We start from the raw sequence: 16,880 nt of genomic DNA, 5'->3' as shown, positions 1-16,880 counted from the left end.
ACCACTTAAACCCCATATGGGTAACCGGAGTCCCTTAGGGCTCAATACTAGTGGCTTTTCTGTTTTCTGTCATTGTGGGCCGATTGACAAGCTCACAGCGCGACGCGTTGCGTCACGCTGTGAGCTTGTTAATCGGCTATTTTAAGCGAAAGCTTTCCCCACAATACTGATCCTGGGGTTTAAGTGGTTGGAATAAACATCTCTGAAAATGCATGTGGCCCACCCATCTGTGGGCAACCGTGCAAAACCCTTTTGAGATTTTCAAGTGGGCCCTGGACCACAAAAGGTTGGGAGCCGCTGCAATACGCTTCACCTCCAGGAAGAGCATTGCATCATTATGCTCCAAAGTCACTGGCGTTGAATAAAGAAACGCAACACATTTCCATTTTACAGTAATAGTCAACTTGAAGACATTACCTCAAAGCATAGATACACCGATCACATTTTGAGCCAATATGTGGTGGTAGGTTTTGCCAGCAAGATTCCTTTGATATTTTTGTTCCTTAAAATGCATCGCCTCAATCCACACATTATTTGCTAATCTCAACAGATGTGTTAAACATTTACAACTGGGTTTCAAATGAGTGTATCACCTTCAAACCATCAAATCATAACAATGAAAACAATCTTGTTATTCACAATATACAGTACTATTACTCAATACATTATCACCCACCGACTGACCACTCTGACTACATTTGAGAGTCTGTAATAACTTGTCTGGTATGTTTTCTGGTATGTTTTTAACAATGCTTTTGTAAGATGTGGTGTTGCTGTTTTTTAGTTTTTTTTGTTTTACCTCTATTGTTTAACCCTTGCATTGTGTTAGAAACCTGCATCCACTTTTGGTGTTAGCGGGTCAAATTTGATCCGTGATTTAACTCAGCCCAAAATATTATTTTAATTCATTTTTTTCTCCCACCTCATAGCTGACTTGTTATGCATTCATATCCATGTAAACACTTTTTAAAATATTATATATATATATGTAAACATTGAATATTGACAATTTGGGGGGAATTGAGCCACACTTCTCTGCCGGGTCAAATTTGACCCTTAACACCACAGGTGTCACTTTTCTTTTTTGAGACCATCAGAATTAACTAAAATGGTGGTAATTAATTTTGTTGCGTTAAAATAGCTGTTTCTGAGGATATCATGAAACCTTCCAATAAAGAAATGTAAAGGGTACTTTTTTACCAATTTAAACTTGAAAACGGGTGACCCTAACACAATGGAAGGGTTAATACAATATGCTTGATCTTTGCGGTTATAGATTTGTGTTTATGTAGTGTAAGAGACATCGTGTTCAAATGACATCACTCACCAAAGTAAAAGAAGGCAGAGGAGGAGAGTGGATGGGGATGATACTGAAAGGTCATCTTACATGATCACACATAGATTCTGGAAATTATTCAAGCACAGCAGGTTGTACAGAATGGTTGTTACAGTGCCACTGTGCTCGTTTCCCCTCTATACCCAACAGGAATTATTAAGAAGGTTCTTACGTACTAATGTATACTGTAAGACAGGTGAATAGTGGTGCAATTTCTACTGTGGCATTCTTCAAACCAACTTATACACAATAAAATGATTGCGTAAGAGGGGTGTCTTGGTGGCTCAGGGGTAATGATTCTGGCCACCACTGTGGAGTCTGTGTTTTGATTCCTCCACGGTGCTTCCTGCTTGTCAGTGCGCTCCAACAAACCCAACTGGCTACCATTTGTGGGTTGGAAGCTAGTTGAGGTGGGGAGAGTAATCTCTGTGACTACACTAGCGACTCCTACAGCTTGGTGAGCAGGGAGTAGAACTGGGAGGTATAGCGCGTTCCTCTGCATGTGTTAGTGAGTTAGTGAAACTCCTCGCAGTCAGGTGAAAGAAAGCGGCCGGTGACTGTATCAGAGGAGACACATGGTTGTCTACCTCCCCAAGACCAGCAAGAAGGGGAAGGAAGTGACAGCGACTATACACATGAGGGAATTTTCACTAAATTGGGGTGAAAGCATTGCATTTAAGACAATAAACAAAACATTTAATGATAATAAAGAGAGAGAGGGAAACAAAACAATGACAATATATAGCGATTCCAGATCTTAAAACGATTAAATGGCTGACCTGGTGTCAAAGTGTGTTATCTTCACCTCTGTCAGGTTACAGTACCTAACATGCCACTTACATATCAAATTCTACTTGTGCACCTTCATAAACCCCAGAGGATGGCCCCTAATGATTTTGGTGACTTAATGGCCTTTCCTCTAGTCTAGTGCCACCATTAGGCTGGTGTTATACTCAGTCTTGTTACAGTAATGTTGCCAGTGTAACCACTTAAACCCTATACAGTATACCTGTATACTGTATACAGTATACAGGTCTACACCTGGTCCCCTCCTTTTTTCCCTCTACACAAAATCTCTTCACCAAAAATAGCTGAAACTCAAAACAAGAGCGCTGTGAGCTTATAGATCTGCAATCTTTGCAGAAAGTTTGCCTATGACATACCCAGAATGCCAGGGTGCATGTTGTTAAGTTGTCCTTCGCTGTGTCCTGTGAAGATAATCGTAAAAGAAATTCACAGGACTGCTAGATTTATGTCATGGTTGAGCGCTTATACACCTTGGCTCTATCTTTCTGTCTAGTTTACTCTGTGCGGCTGCTCTCTGCCAGGTTGCTTGGTATTGATCCTTTCTGGAGATTTACTGAATGCAAGAAGACAAGGCTGGAGGCCAAAGTAGACAGGAGTTAACACTGTGAAATGTGCCCTTCACATCCATTCAAATTTACTTCAATGTCTCCTCTCTTTTGATAACGAATGTGGATTATTGACAAGATCTTGGCTTGTACCTGTGAAGGCAAATCTTCAGGGTTCAGAGGAGGTTTTGAGGCAATTGTGTACTCATGGATACATTATTATGTTCTCTCTCTCTCTTCCTCTCTCTCTCTCCTGTGCACGCACCCACACACACACACGCACGCACGCGCGCGCGCGCCCACACACACACACACACACACACACACACACACACACACACACACACACACACACACACACACACACACACACACACACACACAGACACACACACTCACATACACACACTAGACTCTGGATGTTTTTGTTTAAGTATGGAGCAGCTGATCTCACAAGACTGCCATTATGGCCTTTTGTTTGTAGTTCAAAGCTCCTTTATATGAGAACCAGGAATGATCAATTGTATTATCAAACAACACCATATCTGCTGCTGTACATCTTGTAGTAATAACACACATACAGTACGCACGCACGCACGCACGCACGCACGCATGCGCACACACACACACACACACACACACACACACACACACACACACACACACACACACACACACACACACACACACACACACACACACAGTCCTGCCCATGGATAAGAAAGTAAAATGATTCCCTGTGTACAGTATGACCCCTCTAGAGAGAAACTGATTTATAGTGACAGACAATCTGTGGATGGAAAAGCTACAGTGACAACGTACATACAATCCGTCAGCAACTATGTTTGTATATTTTAGGTATTTGTTGAATGCTAGGTTCTCAGATAAATGTAGCATTGGGCTTTGACATTTACAGTATTTTGAAAACATAGTCTATGTGTATACGTCTATACACATAAAAATGTAATATCCTTTTCAAAGGACATGAAGATGATCAAGATGATCAATCATGTAAGCTGACCTTTCAAAGAAGAAAACACAAATATGGCTTTATACATACTGTACAGTACATTGTGCGTGCGTGCGTGCGTGCGTGCGCGCGCACACACACACACACACACACACACACACACACACACACACACACACACACACACACACACCCACACACACACACACACACACACACACACACACACACACACACGCACAATGCACGCGCACATACAGTACACAATTCTTCACTTGATCCCTTCATCTGAACAGTTGTCAGGTTTCTGATTTTGTGTTGACCGGTTGGATGTTCTGGACTTTGGACAGAGTGACCGGCACCTTTCCTTCCCCGGGGGTCGGCGCTCTTGTTATGGGGTTTCCTGAAACAATGGCAGCATTGCTATATGAAGCATTTTGTAGCATGAAAGTTGGAACATATTTGAGTTGTATCATGTCAATATGATGTCAGTATGATGTCAGTATCATGGTCAGTATCAAGTATCAACACTGTCTCACTCCTCAAAAGGTATATCGCGACTTTGTGACCAAACGAGAAAGGGGCAGGGGCGGGGCAAAAAAGGCACATGTTGGCTTTTCGGGACATCCGCATTACAGCAACACGGAAGTCCAGTTCTCAGCGCCAAGCGTTGCGAAGTCCGTTTTGAGCCGACTCAGCGCCGTCCGAGTTATGTCACGATAGGCACAGAATCCTAAATCATATGTTACCCGAAAGTCATATTGTGAGTTTTTTGCCCCCCCCCCCCCCCCCTTCACGTCACATGTTGATGTTTGGTCAAAATTGTCCAAAAAAGTCAAAATATGACTATTTTTTTGTGAGACAGCGTTGTCAGTATCATGCCAGTATCATTTTCAGCATTATGTCTGTATCATGTCAGTATCGAGTCAGTACCATGTCAATTTAATGGTCTGTATCATGTCAGTATGATGGTCAGTATCTTAAAATGTAATAATACAACTAAAATAATAATGCAGTTTGTAGAAGAATGAAACCTTACCGACTGCCTGCAGATCCGCCAGCCTCTCTTTGAACTTCTGCTGGAGGTACAGCTCTTCTTTGGAGTAGCTCTTGGCAAAGGCAGACAGCAGGAGACCCACAGCCATGGAGGTTCCTCCCACACAGAACAACACAGCACCTGTCAGCTTGCAGACATCCAGGGCACGGTTGAATCTGACAGCATGGCTGGGTATGGAGATGACATTTGTTTTAGTACTGTATATTAACAACGTATTATCATATTGTGAAACCGAAAGCCTACCTTGCAGATCTGCTATTTTTGTCATTTTCAAATTTTGCGGGAACTGTTCAGACATTTCTGACATGCCCAAAATAGGGTTAGGTTGAAAGTGATGACCATCACAGACATCAGATTTTCCTGTAATCTGCACAATCAACATTCCTGGATATGAAAACCTTCCCCTGCTTTCAGTAACGTCTGAAAACCAGCCATCACAGTTCTATGTAAACATACCGTAGGCATGATCTACACACTGTATATCCTACCACTTACATGCATTGCTCTATACTATAATAACATGTGCCCAATGGTGTCATTTGAGTGTTCCTAAAACATTTCTATATTCCTTTTTTATGCTCAAGGCAATAACATATCTTTTACTTTTCATTGAGTTGTCAAAATGGTACCTGTCAACAAAAAGGAGGTCATCCTCTCCGAAGGCCTCAATCCTGGCTGAGGTGGCATAGCCCACCAGGAGAACAATGAGGCCTGCAAATAGGATCAGGGTACCAAATGCAAGACAGACCTGGAGGGGAGTGGAAATGGGGGAGAACAGAGAAAAGTTGAGGTGGAGGAGTCATACTGAACTGGGCTGTGTTTCCCTAAAAACATTTTATTTGAAGAGAATGCAACAGTTTTGTGTTAAGATGCTTTCAAAACACCCTCCCTACAGTAGGCTTCATTTTGGCAATGTCAAAAAGAATTGAGCCACAAATAAAGTCTTGTTTGTTCTAAAATGAAAGAAGTGAAGTTTCTTGAAGGAAACCTTCAGTATTGTTGGAGCAAGCCAAATGTCTCAGCTCACCTTCCAGAGTAAAGATCTCCACCGGCTAGGCGATCTCTGAATCTGATAATCTTCATCACGTTCCCAGATGGAGGCTGTGCACTCCTCATAGAACTGGGTTAAAACATGCAGAAACAGTTAGCTTTGTAAAATAAAACATAACACAGCACAGCATCAGGATTCACATAGTTTAAATCATATTTGGGATGAATGAATGCACAGTATACGATGGATGGCAGAGGAACTGAGATACTTGTAGGAACTGTCCCTGTAATGCCCTTGTGAATATGTGTCTGTGTGTTCTACCTGGTGTAGATATGAGCGGACTCCATACTGCTGGCAACTCCCACTGGCCTGGGCTTGCTCAGCATACTCGGACCCACAGATCTCTGGGCAAGAAGTCATCCTTCACAACCGTCAGCCTGACAGACACACACACACACACACACACACACACACACACACACACACACACACACACACACACACACACACACACACACACACACACACACACACACACACACACACACACACACACACACACACACACACACACACACACACACACACACACACACATAATGTCAAAGCTTCTGGGATCAAAGCACCCCCCCCTCCCAACATATATACAAACATACCTTTATACACATGCATACACAGAGTTATGTAATGCTCTACGGAAATGATAGGTGCCTATACGAAGATCAAGATTAATGATGCACCTCCCCCTGTCTCCTGTTATGAAATATGCCTACTGCTCAGCAGAACCCAGTATTGTATACTGGATAACTGTAAAATGGCATTAGTTTGCATTTCAGTTCACAATGGCCTTCACAGAAAAGTATACAACTATTGGTACTAGTACTGACAAAACAAATTTGATACCAAATAATATTTAATGTTTTCAATGACAGGGTGTGCTGTCGTGTCAACACTACTGTAAAAGTCACAACAGCAGTGAATTCTGTGCCAAATAATGGAATATATTTTGCATGCGACTGTGCAATCATCCTCTGTATGCAATCATACAGAGGATGCAATCATCCTGCTGTTGTTACTGTAAACAGTAACAACAGCAGAGTGTTTGTTAACAAATAATTAATTATTTTCTTGTATTCTATTTCAGTTCAAGACCTCACTTTTTTTGTTGGACCCAAAGTTACAAAAATACATTATGAATTAAGCATGTATAACCCTATAATAGTGAAAATAGCTGATCTACAAGCTCAAAATGTGTCGATGCAACGCGTTGTGAGCTTGTAGATCTGAAATGTTCACTATTTCTTATATATTTTTATTTATTTATAGATTTTTAAATTTTCTGGATTTTGTTCATTTTTTATTGTTGAATATCAATGTAATTACGTAAAAGAAAAGGCGGATATTTACCCCAGACCCATAAAAATGGTTCCATGACCCCAAAATGGATCCCGACCCATTGTTTGGGAAACACTGTTCTAGAAAGTTCATTATAAATTATTATGCTCTTTTGTCTTAATTTGAGAGCAGCATTAAATCTTGATTTAATGCTGCTGTAGAACTGGTTGCCAAATAAGACGTAGAGTATTCTTCATCTTTGCATGTCATTTGATGCCACTTCTGCAAAGCAATTGTATGGTAATTTATACAGAGTGGTTACAAGAAAGTGATGTTGTTGCCATGTCAGCATGGTGCCATAGACCCACATCTATCAATATTTCTTACAGAAATACAAGGCTGTCCATTAGACCAAAAGGCTTGATTTGTGGTAGTACACTGACATGCCCGAGCAAAGATGATTAAAGTTTAAGTAATAATTACTTTTAACTTCAAATTCCATTTGACTCCATGAATGAAATACATTTATCATTGGTATGTACTATATTCATGTTTATTGTGCCTTCCAACAAATTGATTAGACTTTTTAATGTTTTCTTTTTTTCATTTGCTCTTGAGGCCTGATATCCGCCTACTACTTCAGGCAATCTTCCCTTGCATTTACAGGTTCCCTCTGATTCTCTAGGGAATCACACACACACACACACACACACACACACACACACACACACACACACACACACACACAGTCTCTCTCTCTCTCTCTGTCTCTCTCTCTCTCTCGCTCTCTGTCTCTCTCTCTCTCTCTCTCTCTCTCGTCCTGATTAATTGTTGAAAGGTGAAATTAAATAAAGCACCAAGTTAATTTGACCTTATTGACACTCATGCTTGATTTTCAGTGCCACTTTCTTCAGCAAAGAGTACAATTTGACTGTACAAGCAACATTGTCAAGCGGTGTAACTGGGTTGTGTCAATTGGTATAACCAAAATTTAAAAAGTTCAGCTTTAAAGTGCAGCTCAACTTAACAACATTAAACAACAACGACTAATATACAGGAAAACTGTGGAATAATGAAACGTGGAATAAAACATAATCCTCTATTGTAGTGTAATAAAAGGTTTTTTAAAGTGTTTTACATAATTTGTGATTATTTAGAAAACAGAGGCCTTTAAAAAACGATTTTAAAATCTCTTGAAATTTGTCATCTTGCCAACCGCATTTGTCACTGACCCATGTATGACTTTTTAACAACAAAGAGGAAGCAGGTGGGAGTTCAATGAAATGCTTAAGGACATGGGCTGCGATGTGGATTGACACTGTGACCTAGAGACTAGACCACTCGATGAGGTTAAACATTGCAAGGATGTCTTGAGCCTGTGTATTTTCTGTTTGTTGTTATAAGCTGCAAGCTTATCTGGCAAACAGGCGGAACAGCTGGACTCAAGACCATGATATTAATATGAATTCCAAAATGTCCTTAACAAGGAACTCTTTGTGGAACTTCTCAATAATCTGTGTATTCAATGCATGTAAAATACTATTTAAAATACTATACTTAGTAACACCAGCATTATTGTTCTGAGCAAGTTTTTATTAATAGAAGTGTTTATAAACATTGATATTTTCATTTTGCAAAACAGATTGTATGAAAGCCGCTTTGCATGCTCCTAGATAATTGGTGAGCAAGTCAGGAGCACACGGATACACACAGACACACATGGTCAGATTTGATTCCATTGTGCTCAGCAGAGACAATTAAAGATGGGGTGCCATGATTTTTGTACCGAATAAATTGTAGGTTCACATTACAACACCAGACCAAGAGAGGCAGTCCACTCAGAGAGTGGGCGGGGTCTATGGTTTGGAACCAGGCTATCACGACCTGCCCCGTTTCTATGCACAGAGTTGACCTGGCAACATCATGGCTGATGATCAATACGTCTTGTACGTATTTTTGGTTTCTTCCTGTAAGCTGAAAGCTTTTGTAAAGAGTAGCAGACTCACCACCACTACTGCAACAGATGATTGAAAGATCAGTACTTCCATAGTGCATGGTGTTCACGTTGGTAAAAAGGTTCAGATGAGCGATTCAAAAATGTAATCCATTCATTCAGCACAACTTTCATTTTCCCCAGCACTGACATGTAGTTAGTAACTAACTAGTAGTTTCTCTTGAAAATCAGACTCACTGAATACTAGTATCAGAAGAGATAGTAGTGTTCTATGGTTACTCAACACAGGTTTTATTTTGAAGTTCATAGTCCCTTTCTTTCTCTTACTTGCAACTCCGCAACCCAGAGCAAAATGATTGATAGTAACACATGGACCCTTACATAGCCTACATATCTGTAACTCTGAGTGTACAAATGAGTGTACATTTATTTCCAACAAAAAATATTATATTATCTCTTATCACCAGTGCCATGTCAAACAATCTGTAAAGAATGTGGGCACCCAGCTGTCAGAGCTAGACCATTTTGTAAACAACTGGGCAGAGCCATGGAGTGAAATCCAGGTATACTTAACTGTCTTCCTCCTTATGTAATATTACCTGTCATGATGATCATATTTTACATTTTAGGGGTGGGGGGGGGGGTCATCTTTAACCTTTTTCCTCCTTTGTGAGTGTGTGTGTGTGTGTGTGTGTGTGTGTGTGTGTGTGTGTGTGTGTGTGTGTGTGTGTGTGTGTGTCTGTCTGTCTGTCTGTCTGTCTGTCTGTCTGTCTGTCTGTCTGTCTGTCTGTCTGTCTGTCTGTCTGTCTGTCTGTCTGTCTGTCTGTCTGTCTGTCTGTCTGTCTGTCTGTCTGTCTGTCTGTCTGTCTGTCTGTCTGTCTGTCTGTCTGTCTGTCTGTCTGTCTGTCTGTGTGTGTGTGTGTGTGTGTGTGTGTGTGTGTGTGTGTGTGTGTGTGTGTGTGTGTGTGTGTGTGTGTGTGTGAAACAGAGATCACACTGTTGTGTTCACTGCTGTAACGTCCCTGCACTGATTTTTAATATCCTCTCTTGACCGATTATCCGGTTGGAATCACTTCTTCATTAATTGTCCAATCCAAACCGTTGTGTTCCTGAGGTCCCATCCTTTTTCATTACTATTAGTATCTTGTTTCTACCCTTGTAGCTGTATGAAATGTTCTGTATCTTCCCTGGGTTTCTTACTGCTGTATACTGCCATCGACAACAACATTTCCTCCGCAGGATCAATAAAGGTCTATCTACAGTATCTATCCTTACACAGACAGATGGGTAGCGAGAGTGCTTTGGTGAGACTACACGTAGGCGGTCCTAAGATTGTTGGATATGTTCAGATAAATACAGCCTTTTAACACATAAATGTACAGTTTTTGGAAAAACAAACAAACAGGTTGTATAACAATAACACCCAATTATCATTATCTAGTGGGTAATAGGCCTGTGGCACTGCCTATTTAAACAGAACTGTGCTTCCCCATAGTCCCATTTCCTCTCCGCAGCAACTGCCAGCACATAAAGAGGTTTGTCACTATGGAGATTAGAAAAACACCTGCTCTGAGACAGTGTAAACGTCCGTATGACTCATACGCAGAAACAGAGGGTTGTGTTGACTGTGTGTTGTGACTATGAATTGAATACCAAGGCCCTCATTGGAAACAAGTCCGCAAGGACTTTTATGAACGGACCTGTTAGACAAAGTATTTTAAATGTAACTGTGCTGTTTTACATTTTTTGCCTAATAAAATATTCAATCAATCAATCAATGTTTGAAATGAAGCAGCGCTTCCTCTCATTGGTGGCCAGGGCCAAGGAAATACTCAAGCGCTCTCTTCAGCTCCACAGCTGGCTGCCCACTCCCTTACAGCATATCATTAGAAGTGGTGCTGCTTGTGTCTGTTCCAAACTCCACAATACATGTGGTCTATTTGCTCCCGTTCTGTTACATTCCACCCTGTTTGCCGGAGTGAGGGAGGCATTCCCTCACAAGAGGGACAGGATGCTCTCTCCGGGGAAATTTGTGAACTATTTCAGAAGAAAGCTTTTTCTGGACCTCCTCTTATTTGGGCTCTTATAGTCTTTTGTTTTTCTTTTCCCACGAAAACCAAAGATACAAGCCCTAATCTGGACCTGCTCTGCCCTGTGCATCGCAGAATGCAGAGACCATTCCACATGTTAACGCTGTAGCAGTGATTGGAACTGGCCCAGCCAGGTGACTGGTTCACCACTTAAGACAGAAATATGCTTGTACTTTCAATGTTGGTGGTCCCCAGACACACGAAGTTTCACATTTCACAGAGTAGCCTCGAAGTACCACAGACTATATACTCACTGGTGCTTCGCACCTTCTCACAGTGTGTACAGCGCTAGAGCCACTGTGGCACACAGGAATCATAATTGTCTTTTGCCAGAATGACTTCATTCTTATGGCTTTGTCCAAAGAGTGGGCCAGGTTCTACAACATGTGCATCACCTGACAGGGTTCGCTATCAACTGGAAAAAGAATGCCTCCCTGGGAGTGGAGCTAAACTCTGCTACGCTAAGCACCAAACTTTTACAGCAGCAATAAAGGAGGAGCAGCAAAGAAAAGTAGCCCCTTTCGGAACGTACCGTCATCCCAAATACAAAAAAGGTATACAGGGTTCCGAAAGGGGCCACAGAGAAAGGCAGTGACACTGGAGGTTAAGGGGCTCATGGCATCAGGTCACCCTGTAGTGGTTTCCCAGGCTGCAGCTGGACCTGCAGTATGACATCACGAGCAACACCTGGTTTCCACTCCCCCAATAGCCAGGAGAAGTGTGGGGTATATTGAAAGGACTCCAGGCAGTTTTGGCAGAAGGAGCGCCTCTGGGGAGAGTAACCTCTAGTGTATTTACAGATGCCTACTGCACCTGACAGGATGTGGGGGGGGGGAACTGTTAGAATGGGTCTGTAAGTGGTGTGCGGTCCACAGGGGAGAACCATTACTGGAAATGAGAACAGCGCCATTAATCCTACAACACTCTCTGCCGCTAATAGCGAGTAAGGACGTGCTAGTTGGGAGCGAAAATCACACAGTGGTGGCCTACTGTACATAAATCAACAGGCAAGGTCGCGTAAGAACTACAGTGCTATTGAAGGCTGCAGAGAACATCCATGGCACAAATAAGTGATCCAGCTAATGGCAGCACCTTCCTTGCCAATTCCAATGGGGAGCGTCGTTCCAAATGGATGTAGCAATAGCAGCAAATAGCAGCAATACCCAGACTGGACCAGCTGCACGCAGGTGCGAAAGTAGCTGATCAACAAGCTCGAAACGTGTTGCAGTGCAACACGGAGAGAGCTTGAAGATCTCAACTAAGTATTCAATAGGGGTAAGAAGCTGTTACAAAGTGTACTCACTTAGGCACTGTTTTTCCTGCAGCTCCCAATAGAAAGAGGTAGGTCAAATTCCACTATTTAAATGTATCCTTCCACTATCTCCTCATGCTGTAACGTGGGTTCGGAATGAAGCCGGATTCAGCCACCCTCTCCTAAGATGCTTAGGCCTACAGGGAGTTAGAAGGAGGCGACCTGTGTTTCACTCCTCAGTCTCTCAGTGAGAATTGACAATTGTGCTGGAGGCTCTGTCGAAAGAGAGCATATCTCTCTGAAATGGTTGTCACTGTCAATTAGTATTTCATTGAAGTGCTCTACTTCAATAACAAGATGCCCATTCATTCCAATTCTGTCACTGAAGACTGGTGAAATGGGTATTTATGCTGCCCTTATATAAGGAAAGCCTCATAGAGAGGCATAAGCACATCCTGATTGGCTGAGTGCACACATTTAACTGGGGCACACAGCCCCATTAGAGGAACACCACCTGTGTTCGTACTGTGTTCAATGCTATCGTCAACAATAGCTCTACTAAAGAGAGTTACTTCAACAACGAGAGTGTACACATGTGTCCATTTTGGTTACATTTAGAATAAAAAATGGTTGAAATAATGTTGAGGATTTTACTGTATAACCTACAAAGGATTGCATGAGTCCATGACTCATGCATCAAAGAGAGAGAGAGAGAGAGAGAGAGAGAGAGAGAGAGGGGGCGAGAGAGTTGCTGTGAAGTCTTTATATAGCTCTTTCTGTGTCATTGAGACAGTATTTCTACTGCCTGCCAATACCTACACTGTCTGACACAGTAACGTCACACTACATCTCTTTCCCTCTCTCTGTATCTCTGTGTCCAGCAGGTGCGTGCACCGTGCATGCATCATACTGTACAATACATTCTAATTCTGAACTAATGATTAACAAATCTCTTTTCTGGAAATGGTAGATCTACAAACTGTCAACGCATTACGTTTTGTGTGTCATGTGTTGTGAGTTTGTAGATCTGCTATTTTTCTAAGGTCATACCATTTGACATGTAGACATATCACACCTGACCATACCCTAAAATGTCAAATTATGAGTATTTTAACGAGAGATACTAACCCTAGCATGCATCTAGATTCATTAGGGGTCCTTCTCTCTTGCTTTAATTTCCTGTCACATGGTCTTCTTGCACAATATACAAAATGGCTCCTTGAATGGTGCTTACACCACGGTGAGAATTCAGTTAGTTGACTTGACTGACATTATTCCTAAAATTAATTATTATATTCAGAGCTTTAGAGATCCATTACTTTTATAGTAATGGATATAATGGATATAATATAGTATAGTATATGTAAAATTGTGCCCAAGTTGATAGGGTGTATTGACAATTTCTTTTTAATGAAGTTGAATTATTTGGTTAACGTTTTGTGGTTACACCAATTGACATAGTTGCCATCATTCTCTCAATATTGAATAAAATATGCAACTTGCATGTTTATTATTTTCACATTTTGTCCCTTTTAAATTTAACTAAACCATATGGACACAAAACAGACCCAGATACTGAAACACTTGTCTATGGCACAAATATAATAATGTAAAAAATGTAAACAGGCAAGATGCATAGCATATAATTGGTTACATAAGATATCACCATCTTGAGATAATTCAAAGTGACAGGCCCTTGAGCATCAATGAGCCACTGGCACATGTGGTATGTAGGGATGAATTGTCATACAAATTTTGATTAATAATTTGGCATTGATTGGAACATTATGAATAAAGAATACATTTCTGTATGCCCTTTAGGCTTTGTCTTTTTTATGATTTATATTTTATTTCGCTTTTTTGGGGGGTGGGGGGGGGGTTTGAAAATGTATGAACAAAAAACGTGATTATCTCTAATAACTAATTGCGAATAGATGATAATGTAATAACTGTGACAGGCCTAGTGGTAGGCCTATGCAGCTATTGTCACTTCAGTGTTCTTTATTGTAGAATTAAAACTACCACACACACACACACACACACACACACACACACACACACACACACACACCCACACCCCCCCCACACACACACACACACACGCACGCGCACACACACACACACACACACACACACACACACACACACACACACACACACACACACACACACACACACACACACACACACACACACACACACACACACACACACACACACACACTTCTCTTTCTGTTTGGCCAATTTCACCTTGAGAAGGTCAGTGAATGTTTTGTTTTACCTCAAATATTTCCTCCATAATCATAGGGAATGCTTTTGTAAATTATTCTTACATGGGAATACACACAGTTTACTGGTGTTCCATTTTACTGTTCAATGATCCACGTTAAAATAATAGGCTATGCATGAGGCATGCCCAGCTATAGTGAGAATAATTGACCTTGTGTGAACAGCTCAACATACAGTAAAAAAAACATTATTATTTCACGCTACACCCTTATGAACGTTTCAGTTAGTTGGTAGCCTACGTTTCTGATAGAGCATGTTATGACTGAGCCCTTAAAATAGCACAAAACAGACATGCAGTGGTTCTCAACCAGTGGTCCGGGGACCACCAGTGGTCCTTGAGGGGGTTCCAGGTGGTCCCCAGCTAAATGATGGAGAGTTGGTAACCAAATAGGACCCTTATAGATCTTTAACTCTGGACCAAATGGACCATTTGGTTTCATTTTACGCTCTCAAGAGTTAAATTATTGTTAAACATCTGCATGCCTTAATTAAAGAATTGTTATTTTGATCAACGTTTCCCTTCCATCTCTCCTAATGGTACCACATCAATAGGCCTACAGCATGGAAATCGTATCCAACGATAACAAAATATTCTAAGTTTTGGGTCTGAAAGGCTACATCTCATCAAACGGTGGTTCCATGGCTCAAAATACCGAATACATAATGGACCTTGACATGAAAAGGGTTGAAAACCACTGGTGTAATGTATACACAGTTGACCCAGAGTACAGTGTCTTCGTCAACCCAGCGCAGAGTTGTCCATGGTTCTAAACCCAGCCCGGAGCTGTCCATGGTTCTGAAAGTCACAGCGGACCAGCTTTCAGCTCAGCTCCAAATCACAGACGTAGTGCGTGACGTCCCAACCCCCTTGAGACCAAAATAGACTCAACACACGCTTATGCTGGGCTCAGATAAGCGGTCATTCAAAGAACCCGGTGGAAATTAAAGCATCGTTTTGCATCTAATAATCAGTAGGCTATTAAACCTCGAACACTGAATCCTCTGGTATTTAGCCTACAATTATGAATTAAGTTATGATTCAATCATAAGTGCATTTAGGCTATTTGTGATGTTGATGTACCAACATCTAAAATGTCTCTTATAAATAGAGATATACAAGTTGAATACACAGAAGAAAAGAAACGCACTTAAATTGCAGACGATTGTTCCACACGACAAAGCTGCGCTTCCAGATGTGAAATTAGATATCGTTAGCAAGGCTTGCAGCTTCGAAATGAATTACGCAAGAAATCAAAACATTGTGTGTCAACAATGAGAAGGTATACAGCTTATTGCCCAATGCTAAAAAGATTAAATAAATCCAATAATAGTATACCTGTCATTACCAGCTTGGAGAGTGATCACTCGCTGCTGTTCCCTTAGCCAGGTCCCATCACTCTACGCTTCACCTCTCTCTCTCTCTCTCTCTCTCTCTCTCTCTCTCTATCTCTCTCTGGCAACCGACGATTCATGCGCATGCGTCTGATCCATGTTGATATGATTCAATGCAAGTAGACAGGATGGAGGGGAGAGCTGTGAGGGAGACATCCATTCTATGGCAGGGAATCATCAGGGCACATTTTACACACAAAGGCATTTCAAGATCAAGGCAAGTTGTAGACTACACTATCAACTTCATTCATGACATTTACATGTAACACCCTCTGAAATGTTGTCTTTCACCAGCAATGGAAGAAGGTGTTTCTCAGAAACTGCTCTCAGAAACATGTAGAGGCTGGATGACAGCCTCTACACAGGCAATAGTCCAATGTACATGTGCAATATATGCATACTGTACAGTACATACACATAATATGTGAACACACACACACACACACACACACACACACACACACACACACACACACACACACACACACACACACTCGCACACACACACACACACACACACACACACACACACACACACACACACACACACACACACACACACGCACACACACACACACACACACACACACACACACACACACACACACACACACACACACACACACACACACACACACACACACACACACACACACACACACACACACACACACACACACACATACACACAATGAAAAGCCATTCAGATACAGCCCACTCCAAAATCAAATTCCAGGACAGTCTATATTTAGCATGACCATTGACGTAAGCTGGAAGGAAGTGTTAGTCACCATCTCCTATTGCTGCGGAGGAGGGGAATGACCTATAGCAGGTATAAACCACATCACGAGTTGAAAGGGAG

At 41.6% G+C, this 16,880-nt stretch overlaps 1 protein-coding gene across 1 annotated transcript; it reads right to left on the bottom strand.

Annotated features, from left to right (window-relative positions):
* Window positions 1-3,957: 3,957 nt before the first annotated feature.
* Window positions 3,958-6,126, bottom strand: nrsn1 (neurensin 1; the record flags this gene model as incomplete). The annotated part of the gene is made up of 5 exons (XM_080426534.1): window positions 3,958-4,061; window positions 4,698-4,882; window positions 5,345-5,463; window positions 5,743-5,835; window positions 6,028-6,126. The coding sequence occupies 5 exons, from the start codon at window positions 6,124-6,126 to the stop codon at window positions 3,958-3,960; spliced, it is 600 nt and encodes a 199-aa protein (XP_080282660.1).
* Window positions 6,127-16,880: the final 10,754 nt, after the last annotated feature.

This window comes from Gymnoscopelus braueri (genome assembly GCF_963280865.1).
Source record: "Gymnoscopelus braueri genome assembly, chromosome: 4".
NCBI classification, from domain to species: Eukaryota; Metazoa; Chordata; class Actinopteri; order Myctophiformes; family Myctophidae; genus Gymnoscopelus; species Gymnoscopelus braueri.
Note: the sequence above shows the minus strand (reverse complement) of the source record. Positions and strands in the feature narration are given on the sequence as shown.